Genomic DNA, 16,853 nt, shown 5'->3' with positions numbered 1-16,853 from the left:
AGTGGCACATTCCCTCTTAGGACAGATCAGGAGGGAAGCTGCAAACACCAAAAGCCCTTTAGTCTTTCAAAGCAACATGAATTAGAATTGCATTGGCTGAGTTGGGAGAGGGGCAATGTTCTTGAGCTCTACTATAATTTAGTTCCAGATTGCAAAGAGAGTATGTTTTTGCATATTATAGTTTTCAATTGGAAAGAAAAATCAGTCTAGTTCTCTTTTTCAGTTTTAATACAACTTTGATAAATCTCAAGCAGGTAAACCTCCACTCCCAACAAAAGAAAGATTCAGCCTGCCATACACAGGATTCTGCAACCACACCAACAGGCTAATGCACATAACATAAATACATGAAATACATGATCTCTTGTTTTTTACTCGGCATTAAATGTTATCACAAGGATTTTTGCCGCCTAAGAAAGAAGACCATACCAATGACATAAGTTACTTCTCATACCCAATTCAGGTCAGTACTGTGGCTCAGTCATACCAAACAATTTCAATGGCTCAGCTTCTTCCTGTCGCGGAAAGATACTAATAGTAAGAATGTGCTCAGCAAACTATTTCATTGCTAGGGATACGCAATAGTGTATTTTTTTTTTAATCTTTACTGACCTTCCACCTCCTTGAGTAAGCAAACAGACAGTAGCAAGTAACTCATTTGTTCACATCTCAGGAGAAACATGATTGCACCAGAAAAGGCATCAGTTGATCTATTTTCACATCAGGGGATTCATATAGCTTTTAAAGGATCTGTATTGGCAGGCTTTTGGAAGTATCTTGCCACAGGCATTCCATCACCATCACCATCACCATTTCCAACCCTCCACGACCGATCCTTTTTCCTTTGAGGCTTTTTGTGGTGCTTATTGGATGCATTCGTTTTCTTGACAGTAACTTTCTTAGTAGCAAGGCCATTGGCCATGTCAAATGATTTGAGATCATCCAACACCTGATCAAGACCAGGTGCATTCCCACCTTCATCATCGGAAGGGTTCTCAACATCAGATGAATCTGACTCTTGAATTTCAGGCAACTTGGCCGCCACAGCTTCTTCCAGATCACCTTCACCATCATGCATTCCAGGGGGCATTTCATAGTGGGGCAGCTTCCCATCAATGTAATTTTTCAAAATTTGACGTGCAGCCCTAGTTTCATCCGGTAATCCACCTGATGCAACATAGCCACGCGAGGCACAATAGGCCCTCAAAAGTTCAGATGCCAAAGGAGGCCGAGATTGTAGCTCGTATGGCTTGGGTTTTGGTAGATTTATCTTGTAAACATCCTCAATTACATGCCTTGGGACTCTATTAGCCACAACCTGCACAGCCTCCCTGTGCTCAGTCATCCGATCAATCGGTAGAACCCCAGAAGCAATCATCTCATATCTCGAGCTTGAAAAAGATGGGAACACTAATCCAGGGCAGTCGCATAAAGTCAGCTCATCAGAGATTGTCAAAGTTTGGAAATGTTTTGTCTTTCCTGGAGTAGAGGTGACCCCAGCTCGTTTTTGGCCTACAAGAGCATTGATAGTTGAGCTCTTGCCCACATTAGGATAGCCCACAAACCCTACTATCACACTTTTAGAAGACGTATTTCCTGTAATATTTCCACCAAGCGATTGAGCATTTGATGGCTCATTGCTACTAGAGCCCAATTTGACCCTCATTTTAACTATCTTTTCAGCTTCAGACTGTAAACGAGATAAAAGTTCATCCCTGCCACAAATTTGAATATCAGGATCATCCATCTTTCCCCGGGTATCTTGTGTATCCCATGAGGCACTAAGCTCTTTCCCCTCCAGTGCAGCAGAAGCAGCTTTAGCAGACCAGAAAACAAAAAGAATCTCATGACCACGAAAATACTCTGCCCATTTCTTCCTACAGATGTAGCCAAGAAGACTTAGTTAAACACCATATATTTACCACCAAAAGTCAAACACTAGTTACCAGGAATATATACCTGACAGAAAATGGTAAAAGATCTGCTTTGTTTACAAGAAGCAGTGTCCTTTTGTGCTCATTAATCTCCCGTGCATATACCTGCATCAAAACAAACAATTTTAAGGCCCTTTTTTTCCAGTCAGCACGGACCATGCAGACCATTTTAAGAAGCCTGGCAAACTGTTTCCTAACTGCATATCGTACATACCGCCACATACAATAGACAAGTAGTACAGTTACTGTAAGATGCTACTGTAAGACATCCCTATCACTTGGTTAATATACCGAAAATTAGGGGCCTGATCAATATATTGAATGGGAAAGGATAAATAGATATTTGCCAACATAATGCATTGGATTTGCCTCAGAACCTTCACAATGTATGAAGCAAATTAACTCTCCACCAAAGCAGCATTTTCACAAGAAAGAGTAGCAACATATTACCTCAAGATCAGGGCAGCGATAGAAAAGTGGGTCTCGTGCATCAACAACCATTACAAGCTGGGAGAAAAACAAAGGACACACAAAGAGATCAAAAACCTCAACAACTTATGCAAAGATCAAATTGTCCACAAGGTCAAGTGGTCAACACATAATTAAAAAAATATGGTGCGTGTGACAAGGTTGTCTAATATGTAAGTCTCCAAGGTAAATGCATACTAAACAAAATTGGTGATGATCATTACCAAGAGTCAACTTTTACAAGTGGACAATCACAAATTATGACATTATCAATATGCATAACTAAAAACTATGGTCACTTACAAAAAGACAGAAAATAGTGCCCTTCAATCATAATCAGAATTTTGAGTTACAATGACCTACCAAGTCACTACGTTCAACCACCCGCCAAAGCTGCCTCCAAATATCCAGGTTCTTCTCAAATGGAGTGAGAACCAGCTTCTCATTCTCCTCAAGTCTGAAGCAAAGAGAATTCCACAAGAATACAAAGTATTAGTCTTATACTTTGAAAATATTAAACTGAAATAATAATATTACATACAAAAATAAACATGTCATGCCCAACCCCTAGTTGTTCGATACGATACTCCACAAAGCAATATGAGATAGCAACAGTCTCTCCTTTTCATTCCTTGACATGAATTTCAGAGCCAAGTGATGCAGCCTACTAATCATTAATGAAATCTATGACTGCTGAAGTAATTGGGTCTCTTTGGTTTATGTAATCTCCTAGAATAATGTGTTGGACATTTAAGGTCAACTTCAGATTTTGTGCTGCCATTCAAGGGTCAGTTTTGACTCTTTGACTAGAGATCTTTTTAACCTTGAAAAGGGAGAGAATAAGACAGTTCTGAAGTAAAGGTTATATTTTCCAGAAAATAGAGCTTGTTCTAGCTCCACGCCAGCTAGGGTTTTAAGCATTGGAATTTTGGGTTTTGAAGACTTGACCCTGTGGCTAATTCCAGTCCCTCCATCGATACGTTTTTGCGCGAGAGGACAGCGCCCCACCACAGTTCCCCTGCTGTGCAGATTCCAGTTTCAGATTCGAATTTTCTTTAAAAGTTTATGTTGTGGGTTGTAGTTTATAATATTTCAGTCTTAATCTAAGTTGTAAGCTTTGGTATCTTATTTTGATCAATAAGATCCTCTTGTTTGTCGTTTCGGTTTACATCACCAAGCAAGTTAGGTCAAGTGAGGGCCTCGTGTAAGTAGCCCTAGTGTTGGGCCTCATTTGTTGAGCACGTATAGGGCCGTCGGATTGCCCAGTCCACACGTGAGGAGGAGTGTTATAATATGTGTAAATGATGTGAAATGCTCCAACCTAACAAGTAACTTATTGGATTGAATGGCAAAGTAACTAATCTTAACAATTTTTAACTCATTTCAACTTCAAGGATATTTGGTAACTAACATCTCTTAACACTCCTCAACTCTCATTAATTCCACCTCTTTCCCAAACAAAGTGACTATTCTCTCATTAACTCCCCCCTCACTTAACTCACCCTCACTTAACTTCACTTGACTCTTTTTTTTTCTTCAATCCAAGCAGGGCCTAAATGATACCATGTGCACACCGTATCATCCCACGTCCCCACAATTTCTGTACCCAGAACTTGGATAGGACACCATCTCCTCTGCTTTCACATGCAATGTCAATCGCTCATTATGCATGCAATTCACCAATGAAATTTCAGATACTAGATACACAACTTGCAGGTCATACATCAACCTGCCAATCATGAACACACCTAGATACACATACACAAAAACACACATTCATCATGGCATAAATATTCAGAGGGAGTGAAGCCATACATGTGGATTGGTAAAAAAAAATCATAACTTTATTAACATTTCCTCTTTCCTTAATTTTTGTTTTCAATATTGAATTAAGAGAATGAAGATACCAATACAAGGACCTAACCTTGCAAGACTCCGGCGCCAGATCAAGAAAGCTTGTCTTTCATTGGAATCAAGTTCTTCCACAGACATTGTAGCATTCCACGGTGGTCTAAAGGAGAACAAGAGAATTTTAGATCCTAATCATGTATATGATAAGGAACATATGATTAGGATGCGGACATTCTAATCATGTGAAGTAAAACATGCCTACGAGGGACTTGGAGACTGCTAGCATGCAAAACCTCCTCTTCCTTCTGCAGTCTTCTCCTTTCCTCAGGTGTCATGTCACTGGTACTAGAGTTTGTGTCCCTGTGCACACCAAATCAGTATCAGAGACACCGACATACAGACACTTAAAGAATACGGTAAAAACATGACCTACAGTTTTTGTTAGTAAACTAATACCACTGCCGTATATGATCTTCATAATAACATAACAAATGATGTTAAGAAATAAAACAATTCCACATAGTCCAATGCCTTTACAAAATAAAATGGAAAAGCACACAGATAAATTGAATGGCACTTCAAATTTGCCGTCCCCTTTATTCCAATGCAAAAGACCAATACTTTTTTTACCAGTAGCAAAATACAGTATAAACACATTCTGCCGCCAATGGCATCCCACAACCATGTACCTTCCACAGCTAAATAAAATTAAGAGAAATTTACCCGCTTGTTCTTACTTGTTTAACCACTCTCAAATAACTTTTAAGAGCGCAATGAAAAGCAAAAAAATCTTGTTACTAGAACAATAGAGAACTCACAGTGATTTCAAGCTATATCTATTTGGTGCTCCATTTCCAACAAGTAACAAGAACAAACAAATAACACATAACTAGGATAAAGGCAAAAGTTAGCCACTAGAACAGCGAGCAACAAGCATGAACAAACATAAATACTCAATCATACGGGACATGAAATTTTTTTAAGAAAAATGCATAGGAATAATAAGGGAAATTGAAGTATGGACGCACAAATTTAGGAGGTTGGGGACAGAACGATCGACAGACAATAGCAGGTCTTCTTCATCTACACGCTGCATGACGGTGTCGATGTCGCTGACCTCGGTGACCGATTCCATAACCTTCCTGTGCTGGCTCTTGTAAAACCTACCCTTCTCTTTGGACTGTTGGATCATTTGGTTTTGATGCTTCACCAGCAACCTCCCTAAACCTGTCTTCTCGCTATTCTTCCCCATCGTCTTCGATACTTCAAATTGAAACCTCTCTCTCTCTGCTTATAAATATTCAATCGTACGCGGGTGTTGTTTCAACGGCGGTGCGAATAGGGTCGCGCTGTCGCAGTATGTCCAGAAGATGAATATGCTTTAGGGGCTCCGTTGCTTTGCCATATGCGGGGACCACCGTGAGAAATAAAACCTAAAACGGGTGCGCATGGTACGTGGCAGCGTATGACGTCAGTCGCTGCATAAGGCTAGAACTAGATGGGTTTTGCGGAATGCGGACTAGAACCGTAATTGAGTTGGGCCGAAACCCAAACTGAAGCCCAAGCCCATGAACCATATTCAAGGCCTGAAAGCTTCTTTCTTATGGGTTTTTATTTCTTCATTAGCATTATCTTGGGCCGCCATTGAATACTCAATACTGCCTAATTTAGGGCTGCCAATTTATGTGCTCTATCTTATGAAGTATGAACTTCTTACTTGCATCTAGGCTTTCTGAATTAGACTGCTCCCTAAACCATCCTTTAATTGAAGTAACTGGACCTCAACCATAAGCCCATTTCTTAAATTCAAATAACTGGATCAGTTAGTTGAGGTTAAGCCCATATCGAAAAGCCCAAGACCGACCCCAGTGCGGCAAGTAATAAACTCACGGAAAAAGGGGGTCCACCTCTTTTATTTTCAGTGTAATTCCTTTCAGTGTCGGTCAGTATTTTAGGACGGTCCAGATTGCGCCAATCCATTAATAATTCTCATCGACGACGGCTAAGATAAGTCCAGTCAAAACTCACCAACAATTACAGTATAAGTTGTTCTTTTCCGCTCGTCTGGGACTCTCGGGAGCCGAATTGAGAATCCTTTTTATGAACCATTAAGAAAATGGTCCATATTTTCTCACACCGACAATAAATTAACGAAGAAGATAAGTTCCAATGTAAATTTCTTTCTTATTTACCCAGTCAAACATAACATCATCCAATGTAGCTTTTACTTAATTTTACCAGTTTTGGTTGGAGTGGCACAATCAAGGCCTGGCCCATCATGATCATCTTTTTATCGTTATGTGAGTCACAAACAGAGTGGGTCAGCATCAGTTCTTATAATTTTATATAGTTGGCAAGTCAGATCTATTTGTGACTTAACATAGAAAGGACAAGCTCCATGTCCAGGCAATCATGGAGATCCATTATTCTCTCTGTAAATAAATTGGGTAAAATGTTTTGTTTCATTTTGGTGTTTATTACAAACCTAACTTGGCTCACTTTTAGGTGAAAAACGCAGAGAATTAATTGACATCAATACTTGCAAAGAGAGTTAATTAATTATCTTTCAAGTCAGAAGATCGAAACCATCCGTGTCATAATGGTCAGATTAGAGAACCATAGATGCAAACTATTGTTTTCGTCCGGACAAAAGATATGAGAAAAGTGTTCTTCCCCGACCAAGCCAAATTGTGTTGTGTCCGAATTCAAGACGAAACAACTTGGAAAGAAGATCACAATCGGCGCATTTGGTGGTTAGCTAGCCAGCACTGCCATCCAATCTGCCCTTTCGTGTGATGCAACGATGCGTCCTTCGCTTGTCAATTCCAGCTCACATAGTGAATGATATAGACTGACGACACCACAACTGTTCCTCAAGATTCTATTTTCACGCACAACACGCTTTTAGAACAAATCCAATGGGTATTAGCTTCAAGTGCTCCATTTTGTCATATTATTTGTACATCATCATATTGTCAAGTGTCCACCCTACAATGATGAATCTCCAAATGTTGAAGAATAAAAGCATCCACAATGGGAGGCATTTCAAGCATTTGAAATGTGACTTTCTTGATAAATTAAGCATTATATGCACACATAAAAAATGGCACTTGAAAATAACTTTAAAATTTGTCCCTGCTTCATCTTTGGAACACTACTTAATTGATGAATAGTATAAATTATGGGATCCATATAATTAATGACTTGAGGCCACCTAAGAGCAAGATGGAGAAAAAGAGATGGGAAGAGAGAGAAGATGGAGTGTGGTTTCAATTTTCAAGTACGTTTTATTGTGCACCAAACCAAATGTTGTACTTGAAAAAATAATAGTTGCACGAACAAATGAGGAGTATGGAGTGTCCACCACTATGGATGCTCTAAAAGGTAATCTTGTGACATTTTTAGGACACTCCTTAATTGGAGTGTGGAGAAATTTACCAACTCTTTTCAAGAATCATTTTGCACCCATTGTGATGCTCTAGCATTATACTTTTGAATAAAGTGTAATGTAAAATGTTGAATATAACATCCATTGGAGTTGCTCTAAAAGAACTCGACACAAGTACTTGGGTTATTAGACGTCGAAACGTTTCAAATTTAATAACCCAAATTTCAAATTTGTTATAATTTAATAACTCGGGAAGATTTCCCCACCTTCGGACAGTCAACCCGCTTACTTGACCCTGCTCATAAAAATAAAAGAAGCTTAACACAAGTATTTATGGTAACAAACTGGATAACACAAATATGGAGCCTTATTTGCAAGCTCTATGTGAAAATGGTTGCAAGAAAGAAAACAACCAAAGCAAAGGGGAAAAAAAAAAAAAAGGTGAAAAGGACAAAGCACAGCCAAAAAGTGGGGCTCCTCTTGATCCCAATCTTTGAAACAAAAAATGTATGGGGCCTTAATCTAGCCCCGATGGCTTCAATTATTTTTGTCTCCAGTGGAGCTGGAGCTCACGAATAATATATTCTTCACTTACAAGTAGATTCATTCATGGTTTCACATTCATAACACATATGTACAGAAGATGCAACAAAAGGACAAAAACCCACTTCTCCTACTACTACCATCTGATAGTGTTACACCATACCTTTAGCAAAAGTATATGCCTTTGCTTCAACTAGAATCTACTTTGCTTCCTTGTGCGTCCAAAGACTCTTTGACAAGGTGAACCGGCTCTTTCTGGGGTTTTGAAAAGGTTGTGGGCACTTTACGCCTCTTCAGCACCATAATCCCCAGCAAAATTTAGTCCGAAACAAAGTATTCGCCTTTCCATTCCCCTCTCCCACTTCCTAAACCAACATCTTTATTCGCCCTTGCAAATCAAATTCATTTGGACCAATTATCTCAAGAACAGCAACCTGATCATATATGAGCAAAGTATTTCTCATCAGACACCAAATACAACTGAAAAGGGTAGTAGACCACTATAATATAGAAAAACGAAGCATAAGAACAAGAACATGACTTATGTTTCGGCTAAAACATACTGTGCCTCGCACCGACTAATTTTCTAACAGCGTGGTTCACGTTATGCAAACAAAGGTGTACTGTACTGGCCCATAGACATTTTATTCTCAGTTCAACTTTACCCAAGCTCCCTATTTTTCCCAACAACACAGGAACCAGAAAGGACTAAATGAGTTCAATCTTTTAGGAATCTTCCTCCCAATTCCATGAATTGCAACAATATAAACCCAAAAGAGGGTCAATTAACCATCCAAATTTGACCAGCTTTTAGTTTCTAATCCGCCTCGGCTCCAAAGTCCAAACCAATTACCATTGAAGACCAAAATGAGTGTTCCACTTGCCTTGTTGTGGCAGCAAAGAACTATACCATAAACAAGTTGAATACTCGATCTGCAAAAGATGGAATCAAATAAAGTGCAATTTGACCAGGGCTTTGCCCATAATGATTCACGACTTCTTTCCATGATTAGATCAAACTACCACCCACTAAACTATCTGCAATCTCATTATCAGCTAACAACACTCACTGAGTCCACTCATTAAACCAACTCCAATTAAAGTAAAAAAGAGAAATTAATTATAGAAAAATTAGAAGCAAAATGTTGCAAAATTTGAATTACCTGGAAAGATTTTCAGTCCCGGAAAATGACTTTATCGGCCATCTTCAACAGCGGTCTTAAGCAATCAGGGGAAAACTTTCTAGCAAACAAGTAAGAACTCGAATAATTCGATTTCCTAAGCTCATGAATCAGCTCCGGCGACACCTCGCTTGGCGAGTAAGTGTATGGGTGCCCATTTGTGGTGCCCGTCCAATTAACCCTCGTCAACGAGTAACGTGTGCATCCCTCTGGATCCTGCATTGACAGCAGAGTAGGAAAATAGTGCTCCTCCGGGTAACACTCATCTGCTCTGTAACAAGGGAGCATGAACTTCTTCCACAGCGCTCTATCTTTGATTACCATGAGCGCGTGCCGGCGAGTCAAAACGAAGAACTGAGATCCAACCCGGAACTTACTGAACGGAACCTCCGGCAACAAAGCTGACCTCCCTCTGGCAATGTAGCGCTTCCAGAGACGAGATTCCTTCGAGATGATCTCAATAAAGCTCTTATACCTAATGCGCACCCCGTACTGAGTCAACCCGGTGTCGGACTCGTCAGTGGAAGAATCGAAGGATCGCGACGAGACAATCGAGTCGTATACGTAATGGAATGAGTGCAGGGGGATGCAGTACTGCGATAGAACGGCAAAGAAGGCGTTGGCGGGATCGTCGATGAGGGCATGTGCAATCAAACGGCGTGTGGCGGAGATAAGAGTAGGGGAGGCCCGGAAAGTCCGCTTGGCAGAGATGAACTGGTTCTCGAATACTCCGCGAGGATGGGTGACATTGACTGAGGGGTCCGCGTGGACGTAGACATTGAAGAGATCTCGATTGGAAGGAAAGAATCGCTCCCACAAAGGGGCAAAGTAGAGATCGGAATTGGTAAGGAAGAGGAAGGCGATTTTGAGCTTAGGGTTGGTGGAGGAGAGGTGGGAATGATGGCGGGAATCGGAGGCGGCGCGGCGGAAGAGTGACAGATCGTCGATCTCATCCTCCCGAGGGATGGAGAGCGTCTGTCGAGGCGGAAGGATATGTGGGGCCAACAAGAGAAGGATCGGCACAGAAAGCAAGAGAAAGAAGGAAAGAACGAATGAGGTGGAGAACATTGAAGAATAAGAGGCGGAGGAGGAGGAAGAGCATGAGGGAATCTTTATGTGATGCCACCAATCTTGAAGCCAAGAGTGATGGTGGTAAGGGGAAGGAAAACTTGGAGGAGCAATCTTGGAAAGTGACAGAAAGTGAGGGAAAATCTGGTTTTATTTTCTTTCTTTTTTGGCGATTAGAGTCGGAGATTGAGAGTGAATCTTGAAGTCGGAGCTAGATTGTTTGGATTGTTCGTTTCACAGAGACTAGTTCAGAGAGACTTGAGATTAGATGGATTCGCGACTCTCGCGACTCATGAGTAAATTGCCAATGAGACCGACCGGAGTTACCGTCAGTTCCGCCCTTATACTTGACGGCGTGGGACTTGTTGTCTGGTAAACGTCGTTACTTGGTGGGAAACGGATCTGATGAGATGGCTCTCTGATTTGTGAATCACGGAAGTTACTATTAAATCATTTTATTTAGTAGACCGTAAATATCGCAATTGATTTGTTAATATACTTTCTGTACATTTTTTTTTTTCCGGAGGAGGCATTCTTACCATTCCAATTGATGGTTCATGTGTATAATACTCTCGTATAATGTTAAAAAACCCCAAAATATGATCCCAACAATCTCTTAAATTTATGTGACATTAAAATAATTATTAATTAAAAATACACATGCAGAGTTCACTCCAAATCAAATAGAGTCTTTTGAGTTATTTTGGGGGGTTTCAAGCATTATTCAATACTCTATGTACATTAACAAAACAATCAAACAAAATTTTCGTATAATTTTTCAAAAACCTTTCTGAACAAATTAAATAGGTTGAAGGGAAATCATAATTATAATTTTTTTTTGGAGCGATAAAATACAACGCAGACTTTGTTAAATATAACATCAAAGTTAAATACATCAATTTAAAATGTATATGTGTTTATAAATACATTACCTCAATTTTACTATTATATCTTTTAATGTATTTTGATAAATACACACCCACAAATAAACCTACAATCCCATCAACCCATTTTTTCTCAAACCCTCAAAAGGAAAATCACGCTTATGAGTTCTGACATATTGGTTTGTCATTGTGACAACATTTCTCTGTAGTCCACACTCAATTTGCCCATTCACAAATTTCCAATCACAATTTGCCCTCTCTCAAGACCAATTCTATCGGACTCTTCACAACACGCAGTCTCAAAAAAATTCCTCATTGTGCATGGAAAATCCCAGGGGGAATGCGCCTTACAATGACTTATCTTCTGGATTGAGCTTCTATGCCATGGCCTCCCCCAAAGTGGATCAAGTTTGAGCAAGCAAGCCATAGGTAATAAATCTTGGTAAAGGGCGGCCTTCTTTGGGCCAGCCCAAAAGAGTTTATTATGGGCCAGCCCATTTGCCAACTTGTGAGCCTTATAGAATAATATATAGACAAAGATATTCCTAGGTAAATGATTAATGGTACATCTCAGAAACAATACCAGTCAAATCAATAATTTTCTATTAGTCTTTTGCAAATTTAACAAATGACTGGATCCTATAATTTACTAATTTGATTAAAAATCTACCAACCAAATTTATTTTTGTAGCGTCATTTACTCAAAAAAAATTCAGAATTCTAATAATAAAAAGGAATTTACATTCATAATTCAATTAACATTGAGACAACGTTTCATGATCGTGCATATACATATTGTGGGAACATCTAGTGCCTCTTTGATGCAGCGGATCCACTACACCAACAACTGACCATTTCCACTGCACCAAACAGTGCAACGGAACAACGGAATCGTGGTATTAGTTTTTTTTTTTTAAGTGGGGCCCACATGATGTTACGGTTTGACAGTGTGGCCCCACGTGGTTATTATATTTATATAAATAAAATATGTATACTTTAATACTTTTAATGATGAATTAAAAATACAATAAATGTAATAAATTCAATTTAACATGTTATATTATTCTTGTTATTAATTGAGTAATAATTTATAAAAATAAATATTTCTAACAAATTTATAATTTATACATCAAATTAATTTTAAATATAAATTATATTTGTTTAATTAAACTGAAGATAAAAAAATCATATTATAATAACAAAATTTATTATAAAAATCTTAAAATACAATATTATACAATTTAAGATAATACTTTAATATAACATCTTTTCCGTTAGTGTCAACTTTTAATTCACTAAACACCTCACAACTTTAAACTCAATTTTTTTTTCTATACCTTTTCCGCTAGTATTGAAAATCAATCCAATCGCTCTATCAAACGAAGCCTAATAACACAACTATGTAAACTAGGATGTTACTCATAAAATTCATGAATAATTAATTTATTTTGGTTCTCACAATTAAAGGTGACAAAAATTCGATTCTGAGTCGGGTTCTAGATCGTGATTGCAAGATATTTACATGTCCAGACTCTAAATTGGATTATATTTCAGACGTACTTAATTGACCAAATCCATATTGATTTAAATCCGGACAATTAAATCGGACAATAACCTAATCCGGGTTAGTGTTCGGATAAATAAATCATATAAGATTTATGTGTTTGGACTCTAATCTTATTTTAAACCAAATAAAAAATTTATGTTTAGACCTAGATTTCAGACATATAACATATGTCGACTGAACTCGATCATTAAGACTACATAAAGTTTTACCACCCTTACTCACTTCAACTTAGTTTCCTTTTTAAATTTATATTACCTGAAAATCTGGAGTGAGGAAGGAAAAAAAACAAAGAACATTCCGGAATAAAATCCTTTCCCATAAATTACAAACATCATCTAACGGTTCACATCGCACGGCGACTTGGAGCACCGAGGACCAAATAATATTAGGAGAAAAAAAATTCTAGACCCTTCTATTTCAGTTTTCAAAACACGCGATCGAACATCTCCACCGTCCATTGTCGAATACCTAACACTCACACATTGGCATGATGGCATCTATAAAAGCCTCTCTCAGTAGCAAAAGTTACACATTGCTATTTCAGATTGTTCGATCCGTGTCCAGAGAATTTGAAAGCAACCTTGAGAGCAGAATTTCTGATCGGCGAAGATGTTCGGGAGGGCTCCAAAGAAGAGCGATAATACTAGGTATTACGAGGTGTTGGGTGTTCCGAAGAATGCTGGTCAGGATGATTTGAAGAAGGCTTATAAGAAAGCTGCGATCAAGAACCATCCTGATAAAGGAGGCGATCCTGAGAAGGTAACAACCCGCGAATTGTTTAATTTTACTGCGATAGTCTTTTCGCTTCTCCGAGGATTGTTACTTTTTGAGGAGGCGGCGGTTGTGTGTGTTTGTTTCCCCTTCTCGTTTTGCGTTTATGGAGAATTATACAGGAGAATCATTGAATGGGTTGACCGGGTTTGTTTTCGGCATCAGCTGTTTGGATTATTGTGACCTTATCTTATGAGAATTTGTTTGAGATGTTAATTTATGACCCTCTCGATTTGGTTGTAGTGGTACAAGCTTAATTTCCTCTAGTTATGACATATACTGGCATATAAACAGAATTTCTATGGGTTGATTTCGTTCTCTTGTGTTTTAATTTGGCTTTTGTGTTGTTATTGTCTTTTGATCTATCTGGTATTGTGTGCATATCGGTGAGTTTTGTTGGTAACCTAATTACTCAAGCGATACAGTTGTTCAATTGTCTACAATTTTGTGCTCGCGCGGGAGCTAGGTACTTATATGTGATTCGTTGTGGTTAATGCCTTTTGGAGTGTAGAATCTAAAGTGAATTTATGATTTGAACTTAAACTCTATGTATAATTGTCAGAACTCAGAACTGCTGAGATCTATATGAGTAATTTATGGAAGTATATTGAGTTTATGTTTTATCTTGGGGATGGTTAAATAAGATTGGAATTCTTTTGTAGTTCAAAGAGCTTGCCCACGCTTATGAGGTCTTGAGTGATCCTGAGAAGCGTGAGATATATGATCAATATGGGGAGGATGCACTCAAGGAAGGAATGGGTGGTGGCGGTGGTGGCCATGATCCATTTGACATCTTTTCATCATTCTTTGGTGGCTCTCCATTTGGTGGTAAGTGTTAAGTTGCTCTGATTGGTGTGTGTGTGATTTAAGGTACCAGTGCCTTAAGTTCTGCTGTAAGTGTTGTGAGTCCTATGTGACTAATCTCTTGTGCGATCCTTGCATGCAAGCAGGTGGCAGCAGCAGGGGAAGAAGGCAGAGACGGGGCGAGGATGTGGTTCACCCACTGAAGGTTTCTTTGGAGGACCTCTATCTAGGGACATCCAAGAAGCTCTCTCTTTCTCGGAATGTGATATGTTCAAAGTGCAATGGGTGAGTACTGAGCACTATAGCCACATAATGTCTCTTGCATACTATAAGAATTATCCATTTTGGTGCTTACTAAAATTTCCTTATTAATGGTTGATTTTGTGACTATGACAGCAAGGGTTCAAAGTCTGGAGCTTCAATGACTTGTGCTGGTTGCCAAGGTACTGGTATGAAAGTGTCGATAAGGCACCTTGGTCCTTCAATGATTCAGCAGATGCAGCATCCCTGCAATGAATGCAAGGGAACTGGTGAAACTATTAGTGACAAGGATCGCTGCCCACAGTGCAAGGGAGAGAAGGTTGTTCAGGAGAAGAAGGTGCTGGAGGTGATAGTGGAGAAGGGAATGCAGAATGGGCAGAAGATTACTTTCCCTGGTGAAGCAGATGAAGCGGTAAGTTGGAGATTGTTCTTGGCCGTTGTATTGTTGACTAATTGTGGTTTGGGTTTATACTAATTGGTTGTTTCTTTGCTTTCTGCAGCCTGATACAGTCACTGGAGATATTGTCTTTGTCCTTCAGCAAAAGGAACACCCTAGATTCAAGAGAAAAGGCAGTGACCTCTTCGTGGAGCATACCCTTTCCCTCACTGAGGCCCTTTGTGGTTTTCATTTTGTGTTAACCCACCTGGACGGCAGACAGCTCCTCATTAAATCAAATCCAGGGGAAGTTGTTAAGCCTGGTAAGTAATGTGGTTGGAACGCCCTAGTATGTGAAGCTCACTGGTTTTTTTTTGTATTTACCATAAGCACTAATGTTTATTACTGATTGCAGACTCATTCAAGGCAATCAATGATGAGGGCATGCCTGTCTATCAGAGGCCATTTATGAAGGGGAAGTTGTATATCCACTTCACTGTAGAGTTCCCAGATTCTGTGGCCCCTGATCAGGTGAAGGCACTTGAGGCGATTTTGCCTTCAAGGCCAACTAGCCAGTTGACGGACATGGAGCTAGACGAGTGCGAGGAAACTACACTACATGATGTTAACATTGAAGAAGAGATGCGGAGGAAGCAGCAGCAGGCTCAACAGGAGGCATATGATGAGGATGAAGATATGCCTGGTGGTGCTCAGAGGGTCCAATGTGCACAACAGTGATGAGGTACAAAGGAGGGGAAAAAATGATATCTGCTGTGGATGGCTGTGAGAGGTGGAGAGGAACCATGATAAGAATTGTACTAGACTTGTGCTGATGACGAAATTTTCAATGAAAGACTTGGAATATTTTATGACTACTGTAATAGTGCTCTTATTTAAGTGCTTGGTTTTTTACAATTTACCTGAATTCAGCTTGCGATTGCTTGTCTGTGATTATGGTGTTTTGGGACATCTTTGCCTAGGACAGAATGGTTTCCTAAGTAGCAATGGAGAGTTCTTTAGAATGTCTGGTTCTGAGTGGAAAGCAGGGGGACAGAATGGTTCTTTGGGAATGTCAGACCTCCCTGCTGTTCCTACTTCCTGAATAGAAGCCTCTCCTTCGTTCTTGTCACCAGCATCCTCCATATCTATCATTTCCACATTTTCACTTCCTTTAGCATCTTCCCCAGCTGCTTCATCTTCTTTTAGTTCAGAGACATCATTCCCACCACCATCGTCAACACCATCTCCTTCTCCCTTTTTGGAGCTTGATTTCTTTGGCCTTTTAGTTATATAATAATATTATCAATTTCTTATTATATAATAATATCTGGTGCAATCAGGTTGCACCACGTCGGGCCTCTCTCGCGGGAAAGACCAAAAACATTCCGATTTGTTCACGGACACTAGGCAGTAATCGAGTTGGGAAACCCCAACGAAACCCGACTTGTCTGAAAGATTTGAGGCAGTAAAATGCACTTTGAGCCATTTTACTAATTGTCTGATTTTCTTATGTATTTGTTTATTTACAATGAAAACTAAGTTTATCCGTTTCTTCATGAAAGGCTGAAGAGTATAGATTAAGCATTCAACATCAGTCACGAAGCATTTGAATTTGTTCCCCCTTTTAACTTTCTTCCTCTTCAAAGCATTTGAATGCTCGTCTTGTGTCAGATTTTTTGGGCTGTTGTCTTATATTTTCTGGATGCAGGTCAAGGAGGCGATGCATTGAGATCTTTCTATCATGATCAGAGGCCAGA

The 16,853-nt window shown here is 39.4% G+C and overlaps 3 protein-coding genes across 4 annotated transcripts; 1 reads left to right on the top strand and 2 right to left on the bottom strand.

The window, feature by feature from the left end:
• Nucleotides 1-181: 181 nt before the first annotated feature.
• Nucleotides 182-5,658, bottom strand: LOC120015090 (GTPase LSG1-2). 2 transcript variants are annotated; one of them, XR_005471677.1, is made up of 8 exons: nucleotides 5,282-5,658; nucleotides 4,512-4,613; nucleotides 4,327-4,413; nucleotides 2,766-2,859; nucleotides 2,385-2,441; nucleotides 1,960-2,039; nucleotides 613-1,877; nucleotides 182-515 (listed from the first exon to the last, which is right to left on the bottom strand). XR_005471677.1 is itself a non-coding variant. In XM_038867318.1 (7 exons), the coding sequence occupies exons 1-7, from the start codon at nucleotides 5,503-5,505 to the stop codon at nucleotides 731-733; spliced, it is 1,791 nt and encodes a 596-aa protein (XP_038723246.1). In that variant the 5' UTR covers nucleotides 5,506-5,658; the 3' UTR covers nucleotides 182-730. The 2 variants fall into 2 exon arrangements, 1 of the variants encoding a protein (XP_038723246.1); XM_038867318.1 differs by having other exon boundaries at nucleotides 182-1,877.
• Nucleotides 5,659-8,101: 2,443 nt separating this feature from the next.
• Nucleotides 8,102-10,748, bottom strand: LOC119981226 (glycosyltransferase BC10-like). The gene is made up of 2 exons (XM_038824285.1): nucleotides 9,348-10,748; nucleotides 8,102-8,618 (listed from the first exon to the last, which is right to left on the bottom strand). Exon 1 carries the CDS (start codon nucleotides 10,431-10,433, stop codon nucleotides 9,360-9,362), a length of 1,074 nt encoding a protein of 357 aa, XP_038680213.1. The 5' UTR covers nucleotides 10,434-10,748; the 3' UTR covers nucleotides 8,102-8,618; nucleotides 9,348-9,359.
• A 2,664-nt stretch (nucleotides 10,749-13,412) lies between these two features.
• LOC119980998 (dnaJ protein homolog ANJ1) lies at nucleotides 13,413-16,021 on the top strand. Its single transcript, XM_038823932.1, has 6 exons — nucleotides 13,413-13,643; nucleotides 14,318-14,483; nucleotides 14,606-14,744; nucleotides 14,856-15,132; nucleotides 15,221-15,419; nucleotides 15,512-16,021. The coding sequence occupies exons 1-6, from the start codon at nucleotides 13,494-13,496 to the stop codon at nucleotides 15,832-15,834; spliced, it is 1,254 nt and encodes a 417-aa protein (XP_038679860.1). The 5' UTR covers nucleotides 13,413-13,493; the 3' UTR covers nucleotides 15,835-16,021.
• Nucleotides 16,022-16,853: the final 832 nt, after the last annotated feature.

The sequence above is a fragment of the Tripterygium wilfordii genome, chromosome 2, assembly GCF_013401445.1.
Source record: "Tripterygium wilfordii isolate XIE 37 chromosome 2, ASM1340144v1, whole genome shotgun sequence".
Taxonomy (NCBI): domain Eukaryota; kingdom Viridiplantae; phylum Streptophyta; class Magnoliopsida; order Celastrales; family Celastraceae; genus Tripterygium; species Tripterygium wilfordii.
This window is presented reverse-complemented; position numbering and strand designations above follow the sequence as displayed.

Coding starts and splice junctions, on each gene's coding strand:
- LOC120015090 (XM_038867318.1), bottom strand. CDS start 5,505: ATGGGGAAGAATAGCGAGAAGACAGGTTTAGGGAGGTTGCTGGTGAAG. Junction 4,414..4,511: donor AGTCTCCAAGTCCCTCGTAG/GCATGTTTTACT, acceptor GTTCTCCTTTAG/ACCACCGTGGAATGCTACAA. Junction 2,442..2,765: donor TGGTTGAACGTAGTGACTTG/GTAGGTCATTGT, acceptor TTTTTCTCCCAG/CTTGTAATGGTTGTTGATGC.
- LOC119981226 (XM_038824285.1), bottom strand. CDS start 10,433: ATGTTCTCCACCTCATTCGTTCTTTCCTTCTTTCTCTTGCTTTCTGTG.
- LOC119980998 (XM_038823932.1), top strand. CDS start 13,494: ATGTTCGGGAGGGCTCCAAAGAAGAGCGATAATACTAGGTATTACGAG. Junction 14,745..14,855: donor ATATGTTCAAAGTGCAATGG/GTGAGTACTGAG, acceptor TGACTATGACAG/CAAGGGTTCAAAGTCTGGAG. Junction 15,420..15,511: donor AGGGGAAGTTGTTAAGCCTG/GTAAGTAATGTG, acceptor TACTGATTGCAG/ACTCATTCAAGGCAATCAAT.